A 14680-nucleotide genomic window follows, 5' to 3' on the forward strand; every position below is an offset into this window, starting at 1 on the left:
CCTTTCATTAGTGCACTTAAATTACTTTCTTGCAAACTCTGCTCGTTACCTAAATGTACTAGCACTTTTGTTACCTAATTAGCTTTCTTATCAGAATTCCAACTAAAAATAATAAGAAATGTAATAATGATAAGGTATCCTGCCCCCTCCAAACAGATTTTCTTCAGCGCTTTATCTCTAGGTACTGTTCTGGCTTGTTTTAATTAAAGTATCAGAAATTATTAGGCTCAAATTATTTCTTGATCTAGTGCTCAAATTCTCCTGAAAAACTGCTTCTTCTGCCTCCGTATTTAAACCTTTATCAGTGTGAGGCAGATGAGTTTCCACATGTGTGCAACTGGATTCATGTAATTCAATATAAATTTCAGAGGAAAAGCCTAATTTAGCCTCTAAGTAATTAGACAAACAAATCAGATTTGGCCACACTGAGCTACCACGGTTTAAATACTCATGTCTCTTCTGTTCTCTTGGATCATCAAAATGAACATTAATGTGCAAAAAAAGCCTTATGAAACTTTAGCATGGAGTTGTGAAATTCAAAGCAAAGATCTTATTTATTTTTTCATTAGAGGGATGGGGGCAAAAATCACCAAGTTCAAACCACTAACTTAAGTGGTATTCAAGGAGGGTAGTCATGTCTGTTACAGGCTTTAAAAATACCGTTGAGAGGGTACCCTTAAATCATAGCATCGAGAAGAGAAGCGGGAAGCCGTAAGACGTGTTGGTTATTTGTTTTCTTCGTACTCTGTGAAAAAAAATTCAGGTTGGAATCTGTTTGTTTCTAGTAGAGCTGTGTGAGAGGTTCACTTTCTTCGAAGTCATCTGCAATATGATTCCCTTCTGCACTGTCAAGCTTGGTTATCACAATTACCAGGCCGCCATTTTGAACTTGTGTTTTATTGGACCATCAATCCTTACCCGGGTGTTTGCAGGTTGGCTTGCTGATTTCTGCCTAGGAAGAAACAAACTGGTCCATATTTGCTTATTTCTGCATTTTCTAGGTGAGTGTCCACTTCTGACTGGACTGTTCTACAACTTATTTTAGTGTATTTTTATTAGAATGTTTGATTTATGTTATTCCCACCTTGTTTTTAGCATAAAGTGTAATAAATGAGCCTAGAATGTTGTTTCAATTTATTTTATATTCTGTATAATTTGAGGGCTACTAGTAAATGTGTATGGAGAAGGCAATGGCACCCCACTCCAGTACTCTTGCCTGGAAAATCCCATGGACAGAGAAGCCTGGTAGGCTGCAGTCCATGGGGTCGCTAAGAGTCTGACAAGACTGAGAGACTTCACTTTCACTTTTCACTTTCATGCATTGGAAAAGGAAATGGCAACCCATTCCAGTGTTCTTGCCTGGAGAATTCCAGGGACAGGGGAGCCTGGTGGGCTGCCGTCTATGGGGTCACACAGAGTTGGACATGACTGAAGCGACTTAGCAGCAGCAGCAGTAAATGTGTATGTATATATGTGTGTCTCTATGTGTGTGTTAGAAGTTGCTTTGATACCTTTATCATTGCACTAATTATATTTTATATTAATTATCTCTTCAAATGTCTGTCTTCTGTAGAATGCCCTCCTTTTCCCCCTTCCTATCACAAGCCCAAATTTGTGACAAATTCTATGTGAAATGTGACATTCATTTGCTTCACAATTAAAATGAAATGTGCTAAAAAGGTGTTTTGAAGTTCATGTAGAATAACTGAGAAACGTTTTCATGAAAAAATGATCTTTTAATTAGTCATATAGTAATTAAGATTGCATTTGAATACATGATTTCCATGTTATGAGCTATGGTTACCTGCTAAAAAACCGAGTGAATTTAACACTATCCTGTGCTACTTTACATAGCAAAAAAAGAAATATATCCTTAAAACTTGGGGAGCAAAGTGGTTGCAAGCAATGTTGGGAAAATATCAAGTTTATTTGATAAGGTATAGAGACCAAGTTGATGAACAGTCTAGAAATTTAGACTGTGAAGTTCAAGGTGGTCTTCTAGACACAAAGGAGTTACTGAAGATGAGATGAACACGTTTGGGAAATCTTCCAATAAACAATCACAGTGAGAGATTAGATAGAGAACAGAAAATCTCAGGATGCTGGTCTAGGTGATGGAGAAGTATTAATCCAAGAAAGAACATAAAACCACAAAAAAACTCATCAACTAAATAAGGACACAAATATGATAGAAGGACAGAAATTAACTCCAAGTTCTGAGTTGAGGAACTTAGGAAGGTAGTTCATCAAAACCAACCAGTGCAGCAGAAATGCAGTTTTGGGTGACCGGGAAGATGATGAGGAAGTGACAGGTAGCAGGTACTCAGCCGGTGCACATTTCTATCAGATGGCCAAGTACCGTTCACTGAATCAATCAGAGTGTGATTCAAACTTGTAAACTGCTTCAGTTCTGTGAAACATAAACTAAGTCACTGCATGGCAAATATTCATTCACCATTCCACAAATGTTTCTCGTTGATGACTAGGCATTGTTCCAGGCAGTCTCTCTTCTTATGAAGCTAACTTTCTCAAATGGGACACGAGAAAATCAAGAAATAGCTATTTTGTTGGGTGGTAATGTACAATGATGAAAAATGAAGCTGGGGAAGTGGGCAAGACAGACTAGGTAGTGACAAGGCTGCTCTTCTGTATCAGGGAATATTTTCTGATAAGGAGGCATTTAAGCATGATTTACTCTTTTTTACTTGGTAACAGACTACATAGGAGTGTACATATACAACAATGCCAATCACCTTTGCAGATAACATCATCTATATAATTTTTCTAGATTCCTCATTTATGTGTTGATATATGGTATTTGATTCTCTCTGACTTACTTCACCCTGTATGCTAGTCTCTAGGTTCATAGTGCCTCTACAAATGACCCAATTTCATTCCTTTTTATGGCTGATTAATACTCCATTGTATATTATGTACCACATGTTCTTTATCTGTTCCTCTGTTGATGGACACTTGGAAATCCAAAAAAACATGGGATATATGTATATGTAGAGGTAGAGTTGATTCACTTTGCTATATAGTGAAAACTAACACAATACTGTAAAATAACTATACTCCAACAACAACAAAAAATTTTTAAAGAAAAATATAAGCAATTCATGCTAAAAAACCCCCCAAAATGTTTTCTTTAACAGGCTTCTGAGTTGACTAAGATCATAGTATTTTCTCTCTCTATTGATTAAGAACAAGTAACCATTGTGAAAGGTGGTTTTCTCTGAGGGGTGGGAGTGTAGCCATCTTTAGTATCTCACATCAGGTGTTCTGAATTGTTTTAATTTTGTTAAAATGGACTTGATTTGTTCTCCCCCAAACCTCTCCCATCCGGGCTGTCACATAACACTGAGCAGAGTTCCATGTGCTGTACAATAGGTCCTTGTTGATTATCTGTTTTAAACATAGCAGTGTGTGTATATGTATGGCTGAGTCCCTTTGATATTCACCTAAAACTATCACAACATTGTTAATCGGGTATACAAAAAGTTCCTCCAAAATGGACATGATTTGTTTATACATTCTGAGAGGTGGTTTGAGTTTGAGGGAAAAATAAACTAGGACCCTGGATTCATTAAAAACACATATTGAGGGAAATATTTACTTTTAGAAAAATTATATTACCTCCAGAATTGCCATGATTAATATTTTAATAAGACTATCACAAGACGAGGCTACATTCAGAAGAAAAACTTTATTTCTGGTGTGCTTTGGTGAGTCAGTGGTCTATGCATATTTATTTCTCTTTTTCTCCATCTACAGGCACTGCTTTATTATCTGTGGCTGGCTTTCCCGAGGAGGATTTCTACATAGGCACTCACCATCTGATTAACAACGTACCCAAAAAAGAGCAGACGAGGCTGTTTCACGTAGCACTGTTGGCTGTCTGCCTCGGCACAGGAGGAATCAGAGCTGTAGTATGTCCACTGGGTGCTTACAGCCTTCAGGAGTGTGGATCCCAGAAACGAACATCCCTTTTTAACTGGTAAGGAGAGCTAGCTAGGAGAGAAAACAGGTTATGACATCCTTTTCCCTTTGTGCATTTCTCATTGTTTGCTCTCTGGTTCCATTTTGATGGCAGTCATTCAGCCTTTGCCATTGATTGGGCTGGGTGACAGTGAGATAATACTTGAGACAGTGATTAAGCCAGTAGTCCTGGGAGACTATGAGTTAGGTATAGACCAACACAGCTCACCGGCACCTTCTTGAAACACATTGATGAATTTGTCCTCCACGTAAACAATTGTGAGATGGTGTGTCGTATTGAATAGAAGATGATTTTGGAGCCAAACAGGCCTTAGTGGAAATCTCAGCTCTACACAATTGCCTGATCTTAGTCATGTCATTTATTCTTTATGAGTTTAACCATTTCTGAAGGGTTATCATAATACCTCTTCTTGGATTTTCTTTGAGGTAATAATATGTACATTGCTGGTAGAGAACATGGCACATAGCAGTAATCAATAAGTTGTTTTTCTTAGTTATGTCTACATTGTAATAGACTAATTCGGCAGGGATTATAAATTCAGCAAGAAGGTGAAAAGGATGGAAGAAGAATTTTACTTCTTAAATATCCATTAAAGCACCAACCAAAATCTCTATTTCACATTCACTTCACCCCCAGCACCTGACAGAATTTCTAGTCCATAGAGATCAAACCACATTTCTATGAGTCTTTCTCTCCCAGTGAGTTCTTTTACAGTGTTATGTGTTTCTAAAGAACCAATTTTAATTATCAAATGCAAATTCAAGAAAAAAAGTGAAATTTTGATCTTAAGAAAAAGTAGTTCAATACTTAGTGGAGAACTTTGTTGCTATTGTCATTCATCAGTGGATATCAGATATATCTGAGACGTGTTGTCTTTCTTCCTCTTCTCTGTGAAATGAGCTAGCGACATTTTTCTAAAATATTGCCTTTTCCACCAGTGTTAGCAATAGATAAAAGCAAAGCAGAAATAGCATCAGACAAAATATCTAAAGAGAACTCATATTTAAAGCATTAAATGAAAAAATTATAATAAATATTATTTAGGTATTATTACATGTAGCTATCTGAGACAGTTCCTTTTTTCTTTCTTTCTTCCTTCCTTTCCTTCTCCCCACCCTCCTGCCATATTATATTAATATTACAAAGCACTCAGGCCTATTTTGGATCAAGTCCAGACTAAAGAGAATAATGCTATTTTACCAAAGGTGGAAAGAACTCTTTACTTCCTTACAGCAAATTCTGCCTCCTTGACCTGCCCAAAGGAGAAAGAAAAATCTTTCTTTTTTATTCTATTCAGAGGTTTTAATCCTTAATTAGCAACATCATTTTGATTAAATAAGACTCTGGAGGATTAAGACTAGAGAGCAATCAGTTGTTCTGAAAGATAGCTCTGGAGAATTTATTGTACTGTGGTCTTAGTCATTCAGAATTGTGTTTAATCAAAGTGACATTTCTCAGCGTTGATTACAAAGGAGACATTATATGAATGAAATATTTCCTCAGGGAAATGGAGGGGACACCCAATGGGTTTGTGCTTTAGGACATTGGAAAGGGGGATGAGGAATGGGGTGAAAATGAATTTCTGGAGCCAGGCCACATTTAAGATGAACACCTTTAGATTGGGTTACTTATTATTTTCTGATTTCATTAAAATCTCTGACAAAGGGATCATGCAACATTTTTTAAAATTAAGGGCGATGAGAAAGAGATATAAAGAATCAGAGTGTTATTCTTTAACATGATGAAAGACTGTAGAAATAATAAGCTCCTCGAAGGCTGAAGACGGTTGTTTTTCCTTTCTCAGTTCAAATACTAAACCATGGAAAAACTTTTATGAACAGCTGCTTGTTGCAGTTTATAGAAATGAATGTTCATTCTATTCTTGTACATATTGCAGGGGTTGGTGGCAAGATGGGTAGAACCCCTGCTGGGTTCCAGGCAGACAGCTGGCAGGAACCTGGCTGTTTCACTTAGGTGTCTTACGGTTTTCAGCAAGTTTCTTCACCTCCCAAAGTCCCGGGCACATTATAGGTATTCAAATCAGGGTAGCTATGACCAGTGTTATTCAATGAAGAATAAGTCATCAGCTAAAGTCATTGTCTAACTTCTGGGAAAAAGGAAGGCCATTTAAGAGAAGGTCATCTTTAAAATGAGCAGCCCATTGATTTATCATCTATTTCTTCAAGTCAAAAGTGCCCCTAGAAATTACAAGCCTGGTTAATATAATGAATTTCAGTAGTGGCTTTTGAAAAAGCAACATACCACTTGAATCCATAGCCACTTGAAGGTTGCATCCAGTTCTGGTTTCAGCACAGATGTCAGATGTTCATAGTTACGGGACCCTTAATGAGACGTGTCATTGCGTCTCTACCACCTAACGCTTCCCAATGATCATGTGAAATAGTGTAGACTAGAAGTCTCAGGCATTGAAAGCACGACTTCCGAGTAGAGCTGCCAAATGTAGGTGAGAAAACCTCTCCCAGCCAACATCACCATCTGGTACTGGATCATCCTCAAATATGTACCTCATTGAAAGAATAAAGCTAAGCTCCCTGAAATCAAGAGGCATAATAATCTGCCAACTTCTCCTTGTGCCATCACCCAGAACTGAACCTGGCTCTTTCAGTGTTTTCCAGACTCTGAGGTGTACAATTAAGAGTTACCATACTGGAGGTCATATAAGTAAATACACCTGTGCAGAATCTTTTCCGGAAGCAAACTGAATGGTGAATAATTAAGTCTGTTCATGACCGTAATTTTAAATCCTACCACAGTTAAACTTAAATCTTGCTCCCTCATGTCTCTACTTTGGGTTTCCCTGGTGGCTCAGATGGTAAAGAATCTGTCCACAATGCAGGAGACCCAGGTTCGATCTCTGGGTTGGGAAGATCCCCTGGAGAAGGGAATAGCAACCCACTCCAGTATTCTTGCCTGAAGAATTCCATGGACAGAGGAACCTGGTAGGCTACAGTTTATGAGATCGCAAAGAGTTGGACATGACTGAGAGACTAACACTCACTTACTCATATCTTTACTGACTTCACCTGATAATTTGCATCCCATCTGCATATCATAATCTGTTGTGAACCAGTTACCAGAGTGAATTCTACATGCTGTAAAGGCTCAAATAGTATATTGGTAAATTTCTTGCAAAAGTCTAGAGACTGAATTATTCCATCCCTGAAATTTTGATTATCTGGTACTCAGTTTGAATCTACATAATGTATGTCTCCTACTAAAGTGTTCTGATCTAAAATACTTACTCAAACTTAATACTTTTTATCTTAGGAAAACACTAGAGGTAAAAAATTATTATCCCACAGCCTTTTTTTCGAACCTGTTGTAATATTTTACTAAAGTGTTGTCTGAGAGAAAGTGAAAGTTAGTCACTTAGTTGTGTCTGACTCTTTGTAACCCCATGGACTGTAGCCCGCCAGGCTCCTCTGTCCATGGGATTCTCCAGGCAAGAATACTGGAGTGGATTGCCATTCCCTTCTCTAGGGCATCTTCCCAACCCAGGGATCGAACCTGGGTCTCCTGCATTTCAGGTAGATTCTTTACCAGCCAAGCCACCAGGGAGTATTAGAGTATTGTCTGAGAGAAGCGATTCTCAAACCTAGATGTCCAGGAAAGAGTAAAAATACTGATGCCTGGACCCTGCCACCAGAAATTCTGATCATGTTAATTTGAGGTGGGAACCAGAGGCTTTTTTTTTAAGCTGCCTAAGTAGTCAGGTTTGAGAACCACTGCTCTCAAACAGTGTTGCGTGATTTTAAGAATCAGTTGGGGATTTTGTTAAAAAAAAAAGTTCCCCATAACTCTACTTAATGCAGTGTGATGACTTGAATGGGAAGGAAATTCAAAAGGGAGAAGGTATATGTATGTGTATGGTTGACTCATTTTGCCACATGGTAGTAAATAACACAACATTGTAAAGTAACTATACGCCAACAAAAATTAATTAAAAAACAAAACAAACAAACAAAAAACATTGCCCATGTCCCTACCTCCAACTTCTCAGATCAGAATATCCTGGGAGCATAGCTGGGGAATGTGCATTTTTACCAAGTGCTTCAGAATTTTGAAAACAGTTCCAGAGACTTAAGAAAAGAGAATTCCACACGTGGTCTGGATTCTTGAAAAGAAATGGAGCTCAACACTGATGGAAGCACTTATTTTGTACCAAGATGCTTCAGAAATTTTTGATGATTCATAGCCGTTTTTGTTTACCACTCCAGAAATCTACCTGATTGAGAAATCCTACCTAATCCTTGAGGAGAAAAACAAAATATGAAATTATTCAATTCTGCAATGGTAAAATCATAATTTACAAGATACATTTCAGCTAACAAAATCAAAACAGTTCTTGGCATAGTCTTATTGGAACTCATTTCTTATTAGTACTCATTAACATGAACATAACTCTTTTTATTGCTTTGCTTTATTGTGCTTCACAGGAAATAGAATTTTTAAGTTCAAAAATTTATAAATTTTTATGAATTGTAAATTTTATAAAATTTACAGATTGCAAGTTAATGGCAACCTTACGTGTAGTGAATCTGTTGGTGCAGTTTTCCCAACAGCCTTTGCTGACTTTGTGTCTCTGAAGCATCTGATAAATTCTCACAGTATGTAAACTTCATTATTATTATTTTATTTATTATGGCGATCTATGTTCAGTGATCCTTGATGTTACTACCATCGTGCACTCAAGGCTCAGATGATGATTAGCATTACTTAGCAATAAAATATTTTTAATTAAGGTAAGCACATTATTTTTTAGGCATAATGTTATTGGACATTTAATGCATTATAGCATAGTATAAACATAACTTTTATATACACTGGGAAACCAAAAAGTTTTTGCACCAAAAACTTCATGCCCTCTGTTATATCTTGGTGGTCTGAAACCAGACCCATAGTATTGATATCTTCAAGGTATGCTTGCACTCAGAATATCTTCTTTTTTTTTTTTATTTTTATTTTTATTTATTTATTTATTTTTTTATGCGTCAAACCTGGACTGGTCACTTATGATAATATACATGCTACAATTCCATTCTCCCCAATCATTCCACCTTCACCCTCTCCCACAGAGTCCCAAAGACTGTTCTAAATGCCTATGTCTCTTTTGCAGTCTCTTATACAGGGTTCAGGTTACCATTTTTCTAAATTCCATATATATGCGTTAATATACAGTATTGATGTTCTTCTTTCTGGCTTACTTCACTCTGTATAATTGGCTCCAATTTCATCCACCTCATTAAAACTGATTCAAATGCATTCTTTTTGATGGCTGAGAAATACTCCATTGTGTATATGTACCAAAGCTTTCTTATCCATTCATCTGCAGATGGACATCTAGGTTGCTTCCATGTCCTGGCTATTATAAACAGTGCTGCAATGAATATTGGAGTACATGTGTCTCTTTCAATTCTGGTTTCCTCAGTGTGTATGCCCAGGAGTGCGATTGCTGGATCATATGGCAGTTCTATTTCCAGTTTTCTGAGGAATCTCCACACTGTTCTCCATAGTGGCTGGCTGCTATCCAAAAGTCTACATGCAATAAATGCTGGAGAGGGTGTGGAGAGAAGGGAACCCTCTTACACTGTTGGTGGAAATGCAAACTAGTACAGCCACTATGGAGAATATCTTCTAAGTTGAATACTGAGGAATAGCTTGTAAAGAGTTTTTAAAAAACCACTCCGTTCCGTTCCGTCGCTCAGTCGTGTCCGACTCTATGCGACCCCGTGGACTGTAGCCTACCAGGCTTTTCCGTCCATGGGATTCTCCAGGCAAGAATACTGGAGTGGGTTACCGTTTCCTTCTCCAGGGGATCTTCCCGACCCAGGGATCGAACCGGGGTCTCCCGCATTGGAGGCAGACGCTTTAACCTCTGAGCCACCAGGAAAGCCCAACCTTCCAAAATTCTATTTGCCTGGGCTCCAGCCAAGTTTCACAAATGTGCCCACTCACCGTAGTAACAACTGGTACCTCCTCTACTATCTTTGCCAAAATTGTCAGCATTCAGAAAATACTCAGAATTCCTCTCATACAACTATAAACTAAAAAATATTGAGAAAAAAATCAATTTCTTACATTTCTTACTGATCCTGCAGCCTCCTGCTTTTTCTTAAGGCTTGTGTGGTGGCTTTTAAGCTGTAGGTGCATCAATAGTGACTTATTGTCATCAATAAACATGCAGTGGTTCAAAGATCTAAACTCAGAAAATGAGAAAATGATACACTTGTTTTAAAAAAAGCAACAGAGTAAATTTGAAGACCTAGTGGGCTTTATCAGGTCATCCATGAATTGGGGAGCATCTCTTCTAACAACCAGAAGTGTGCTTTGAGGGGCTGTACAAAACGGAAGGCTTTTATAGGATGAAGGGTGGGGCAAGGGAGCTATTAGCAAAAGAAAAGAAAGCATTATTTTGGCGCCAGGATATCTTCTTTTGGGGGTGGGTGTTGGGAAGGGAATGGCAAGGGTTGCACTACAGAGATTGCTACTTTTTCTCCTGAGGAGTGGAGAGGTTCACAAGACAGATGACTTCATTGATCCTGACAAGAAAATTCCAGACTGGTTGATTACATTTCTGGGGAGGCTCAAAACTTCAAGTAAGTCGTGTCTCTAAGTCTAGATTTGGTATCATGGACTTTAGCCCGAGTGACGTCATTTTGGGCCTGGTGTTCTCTTCAACATTAGCAACTGTTAAAATTGAGGTGTTGACAAAAGAAAGAGAAATAAAGACAGAAACGGAATGAGAGCAAGTTAGAGGCGTGAGAGGCAGGGGAGCAATGAGAGAGAACGGAGCAGTCCCCGAATTTCTTAATTAAAAATGAACCTTTTACTTTAATAGTGCTGCCTGCCCACCAAAGTCAATGATCTTCTTTTATTAAGCTGTCTTTTCTTTAATAGCATTGTTGAAAAATACTTATAGATGAAAAGTAGGAAAAAATTATATAAATGAATTTATTTACAAAGCAAAAACAGACTCACTAATTTTGGAAACAAACTTATGGTTAAAGAGGGGAAACTTAGTAGGGAGGGATAAATTAGGAGCTTGGGATGAACAAACAGATACTACTATATTGCTGTTGCTGCTGCTGCTGCTGCTGCTGCTAAGTCGCTTCAGTCGTGTCCGACTCTGTGCGACCCCATAGACGGCAGCCCAGCAGGCTCCCCCGCCCCTGGGATTCTCCAGGCAAGAACACTGGAGTGGGTTGCCATTTCTTTCTCAACTACTATATTACTATTGTTTAATTGTTCAGTCATGTCCTACTTTTCTGCAACCCCATGGACTGTAGCCCTCCAGGCTCCTCTGTTCATGGGATTTCCCAAGCAAGAATACTGGAGTGGGTTGCCATTTCCTTCTCCAGGGGATCTCCCTGACCCAGGGCTCGAACCTGGATCCTGCATTGGCAAGCAGGTTCTTTAGCACTGAGCCACCTGGGAAGCCCACACTACTATATTTATATAATAGATAATCAATAGGGACCTATTGTATAGCACAGGTAACCCTACTCAATATTGTGTAATAACCAATGTGGGAAAAGAATCTGAAAAAGAATGAATATATGTACTATTTAACTGATTCACTACGCTGTATACTTGAAACCAACACAAACATTGTAAATCAGCTATACTCCAATCATTTTGTTTAAATAGAAACTGCAAAACTTCCTCTGGTCTCTCTTTCTCCAAGTTCATGTCAGCGAGATCATTCTTTGAAGTATTTCAATGTGCCAGTGGTTATGCTAAAAGAAGCAGTGACTGACAACAGCATCCACCATGAAATCAGCACCCCAGTGTTATACTGACTCTTCTAAACAGCTCAATTTAAACCCATTGAAGAGCCACAAATCCTGGTGAAGAGCCACCATAATCCTGGGGAATTATCTCAGTGTCGTTCCATGAAGAATAATATATTCTCTCTGAACTCAGAATTGTCCACTAAGGCTTGGGAGACCCAGAAGTTTTCCTCCCCTCTTTCATTATGTTCTGAAGTAGGATGGAAAGCCCATTTCAAACTGTTTCTCTTATAATCACTTAAAATAAGTCTGAAGCATGTCAAAATTGGTCAGTCTAAAAAATGACAAAACATTTGAGTGACTTTAAAAATTATTACTAAATAAATTATGGGGAATTTTAAAATTATTAATCCCCAAAGGTTTGCTAAATTCTACAGCGATAAGGTTTTTCCCCTTTATTTGTATTCAACACTGTGGACTCATGAAGACCAAAAAAAAGAAAATTACCATTTATATATACTCCCAATTATTTGCAGTTCCCAGTCTGTGTTTAAAAGTAGACTAAAGAAACATATTTTTACTGCTGCTTTCAATTTTCCTTAATCACTGGTATTTATTTTGCTTTAGTGCTTTGCTCTCTGACTTTCTGTGTGAGAGGTGCTTTATATATTCAATTTGCTAGTGAGCTATGAGATGAAAGGAGTCTTAATGGTGAGTTTGAAGACTGTGGATTTTTATTTCTTTTATTTTTTTTTACAGTTGATACATATATAATTTCACCCTTAATTATCTATGGCTTGTCCTGTCCATGGATCAACAAAGACATATATAAAGCATGATTGTACTAGGCAATTCTTTTAGAAAATTACACAATCAAATAAGTCGGGTGACATTTGCTAAAATACACTTAGTACTTTATGTGAAATCTCTTCCTATACAGAGACATTCAGCACTATAATTCTTTGGTTTATAACTATATTTCACAAGATGTAAGTCTTGGAAGAATTGTAATTTTCCTTGACCCTCTTTAGAGCAATTCCGTTTACATTCCCCAGTGGTGTGCTGAAGAGTTTCGCGGTGTCCTCTTGGATTTCTCTACAATACTTAGCATTTGAAACAGGGTTTGTTGAAGATTAAAGGGACTATAGCATTGCTTGCAGCTCCAGCTTCTCTTTGTTACTACCAGCCACACAGTTCAAGTGTCCGACTTGCAGAAGCATTAAAGATGACCTGAGGTAGAGGCAAGGGACTCTATCCCATTGTTCTAGAAAATTCTAACTTTGTACCTCCCCTGCATGGTGATAAATAAATCAATATTAGTAGATTATAGTCAGTCAGCTTACTCGGCATGACCATGCTTGACGTTTGATTACTTTTCTAGGTCAGTTATGGAGAGTAGATGTTCAAGATTTTGAATGGGGTAATCATTTCATGGGTGCATACATATTCAAAACTTAAATTGACAAGATGACATTGGTCAGACCACCGTATGACCAATTTCAAGATGACTGTCAGACTCACTGTACTGTTTCTGTATGTCGCCTCCTTCTTCTGCCGATCAAAGCTCTTGCCCATTGATTGTCAGTAGAGGGGAGTCAGCCTTTGGACAGGAGTCTGCTCTCCTCCTGCCCCAGTTGTCGTGTCCAACTCGTTGGGACCCCATGGACTTAGCCCTCCAGACTCCTCTGTCCATGGGATTTCCCAGGCAAGAATACTGGAGTGGGTTGCCGTTTCCATCTCCAGGTAATCTTCCCGACCCAGGGATCAAACCCAGGTCTCCTGCACTGCAGGGGGATTCTTTACCAACTGAGCCACCAAGGAAGCCCCCTGCCCTAGTTGCTGGCACCCAAAACAAAGCAATTTTTCCTTTCTACCAACTTTGCCTATTTATTGGCTTTTGAGCAGTGAGCAACCATACCCCACTTAATAAGTATGTACTTAATAAGAAAGCTAATAAACAAAGATGCAAATGGCCAACGGGCATATGAAAAGATGCTCAACATGTCTAATCATCAAGGGAATGCAAGTCAAAAATCACAATGAGATATTAATATCACTTCACACCCATCAGAACACCTATCATCGAACAGAACACAAATAACAAATGTTGGTGGGGATGTGGAAGAAAGGGAACCCTCGTGCACTGTGGGTGGGAATGTAAATTGTTACAGCCACTGTGGAAAACAGCATGGAGGTTTCTCAAAAAACCAAAAGTAGAACTACCATATAACCCAGCAATTCCACTTTTGGGTATATATATCTGAAAAAAAAAAAAAACCAGAACAACTAATTTTGAAAAGAATCATACACCCCAATATTCATAGAAACATTATTTACAGTTTCCAAGATATGGAAACAGCCTGTGTCCATCACTTGATGAATGAATAAAGGAGATGTAGTATATACATACAATGGAATACTACTTGGAATAGAAAGGAAAGAAATTTGGCCATTTGCAGCAACATGGATGGAATTGGAGGGTGTTTTGTCAAGTGAAATAAGTCAGATAGAGAAAGACAAATACTGTATGATTTCACTTACATGATAGAATCTAAAAAATTCAACAAACTAGTGAATATGACAAAAGAGAAGCAGACTCACAGATATAGAGAATGAACTAGTGGTTATGAGGTGGGGGAATATAGAGGCTGGGGGAGTGGAGGTACAACCTGTTTTACGTAAGATAAGCTACAAGGATGTCTTTGTACAACATGGGAAATAGAGCCACTGTTTTGTAACAACTATAAATAGAGAATAACCTTGAAAATTTTTATAAAAATTTAAAAAATGAAATTTGAAAAAAGAAAGCTAATAAATATTTGCAGAATCTAGTTTGGCTCATATGCTACTACTTTATAGCTTATGTTTATTAAAAGAATTAAAATTAGCAATTATTATATGAAGCTGCTGCTGCTAAGTCACTTCAGTC

General features: G+C 38.0%; 1 protein-coding gene across 1 annotated transcript in view; it reads left to right on the plus strand.

Moving 5' to 3' along the window:
• The first annotated feature begins 634 nt into the window (after window positions 1–634).
• SLC15A5 (solute carrier family 15 member 5) overlaps window positions 635–14680 on the plus strand; it is a 108809-nt gene continuing 94763 nt past the window's right edge. Inside the window, 2 exon segments of the mRNA XM_055395243.2 lie at window positions 635–1001; window positions 3775–3997. Of these exon segments, the coding sequence (XP_055251218.2) occupies window positions 635–1001; window positions 3775–3997 (590 nt within the window).

This window comes from Moschus berezovskii, chromosome 6 (genome assembly GCF_049115385.1).
Source record: "Moschus berezovskii isolate FMDL1 chromosome 6, NW_MosBer_1.0, whole genome shotgun sequence".
Classification (NCBI taxonomy): Eukaryota; Metazoa; Chordata; class Mammalia; order Artiodactyla; family Moschidae; genus Moschus; species Moschus berezovskii.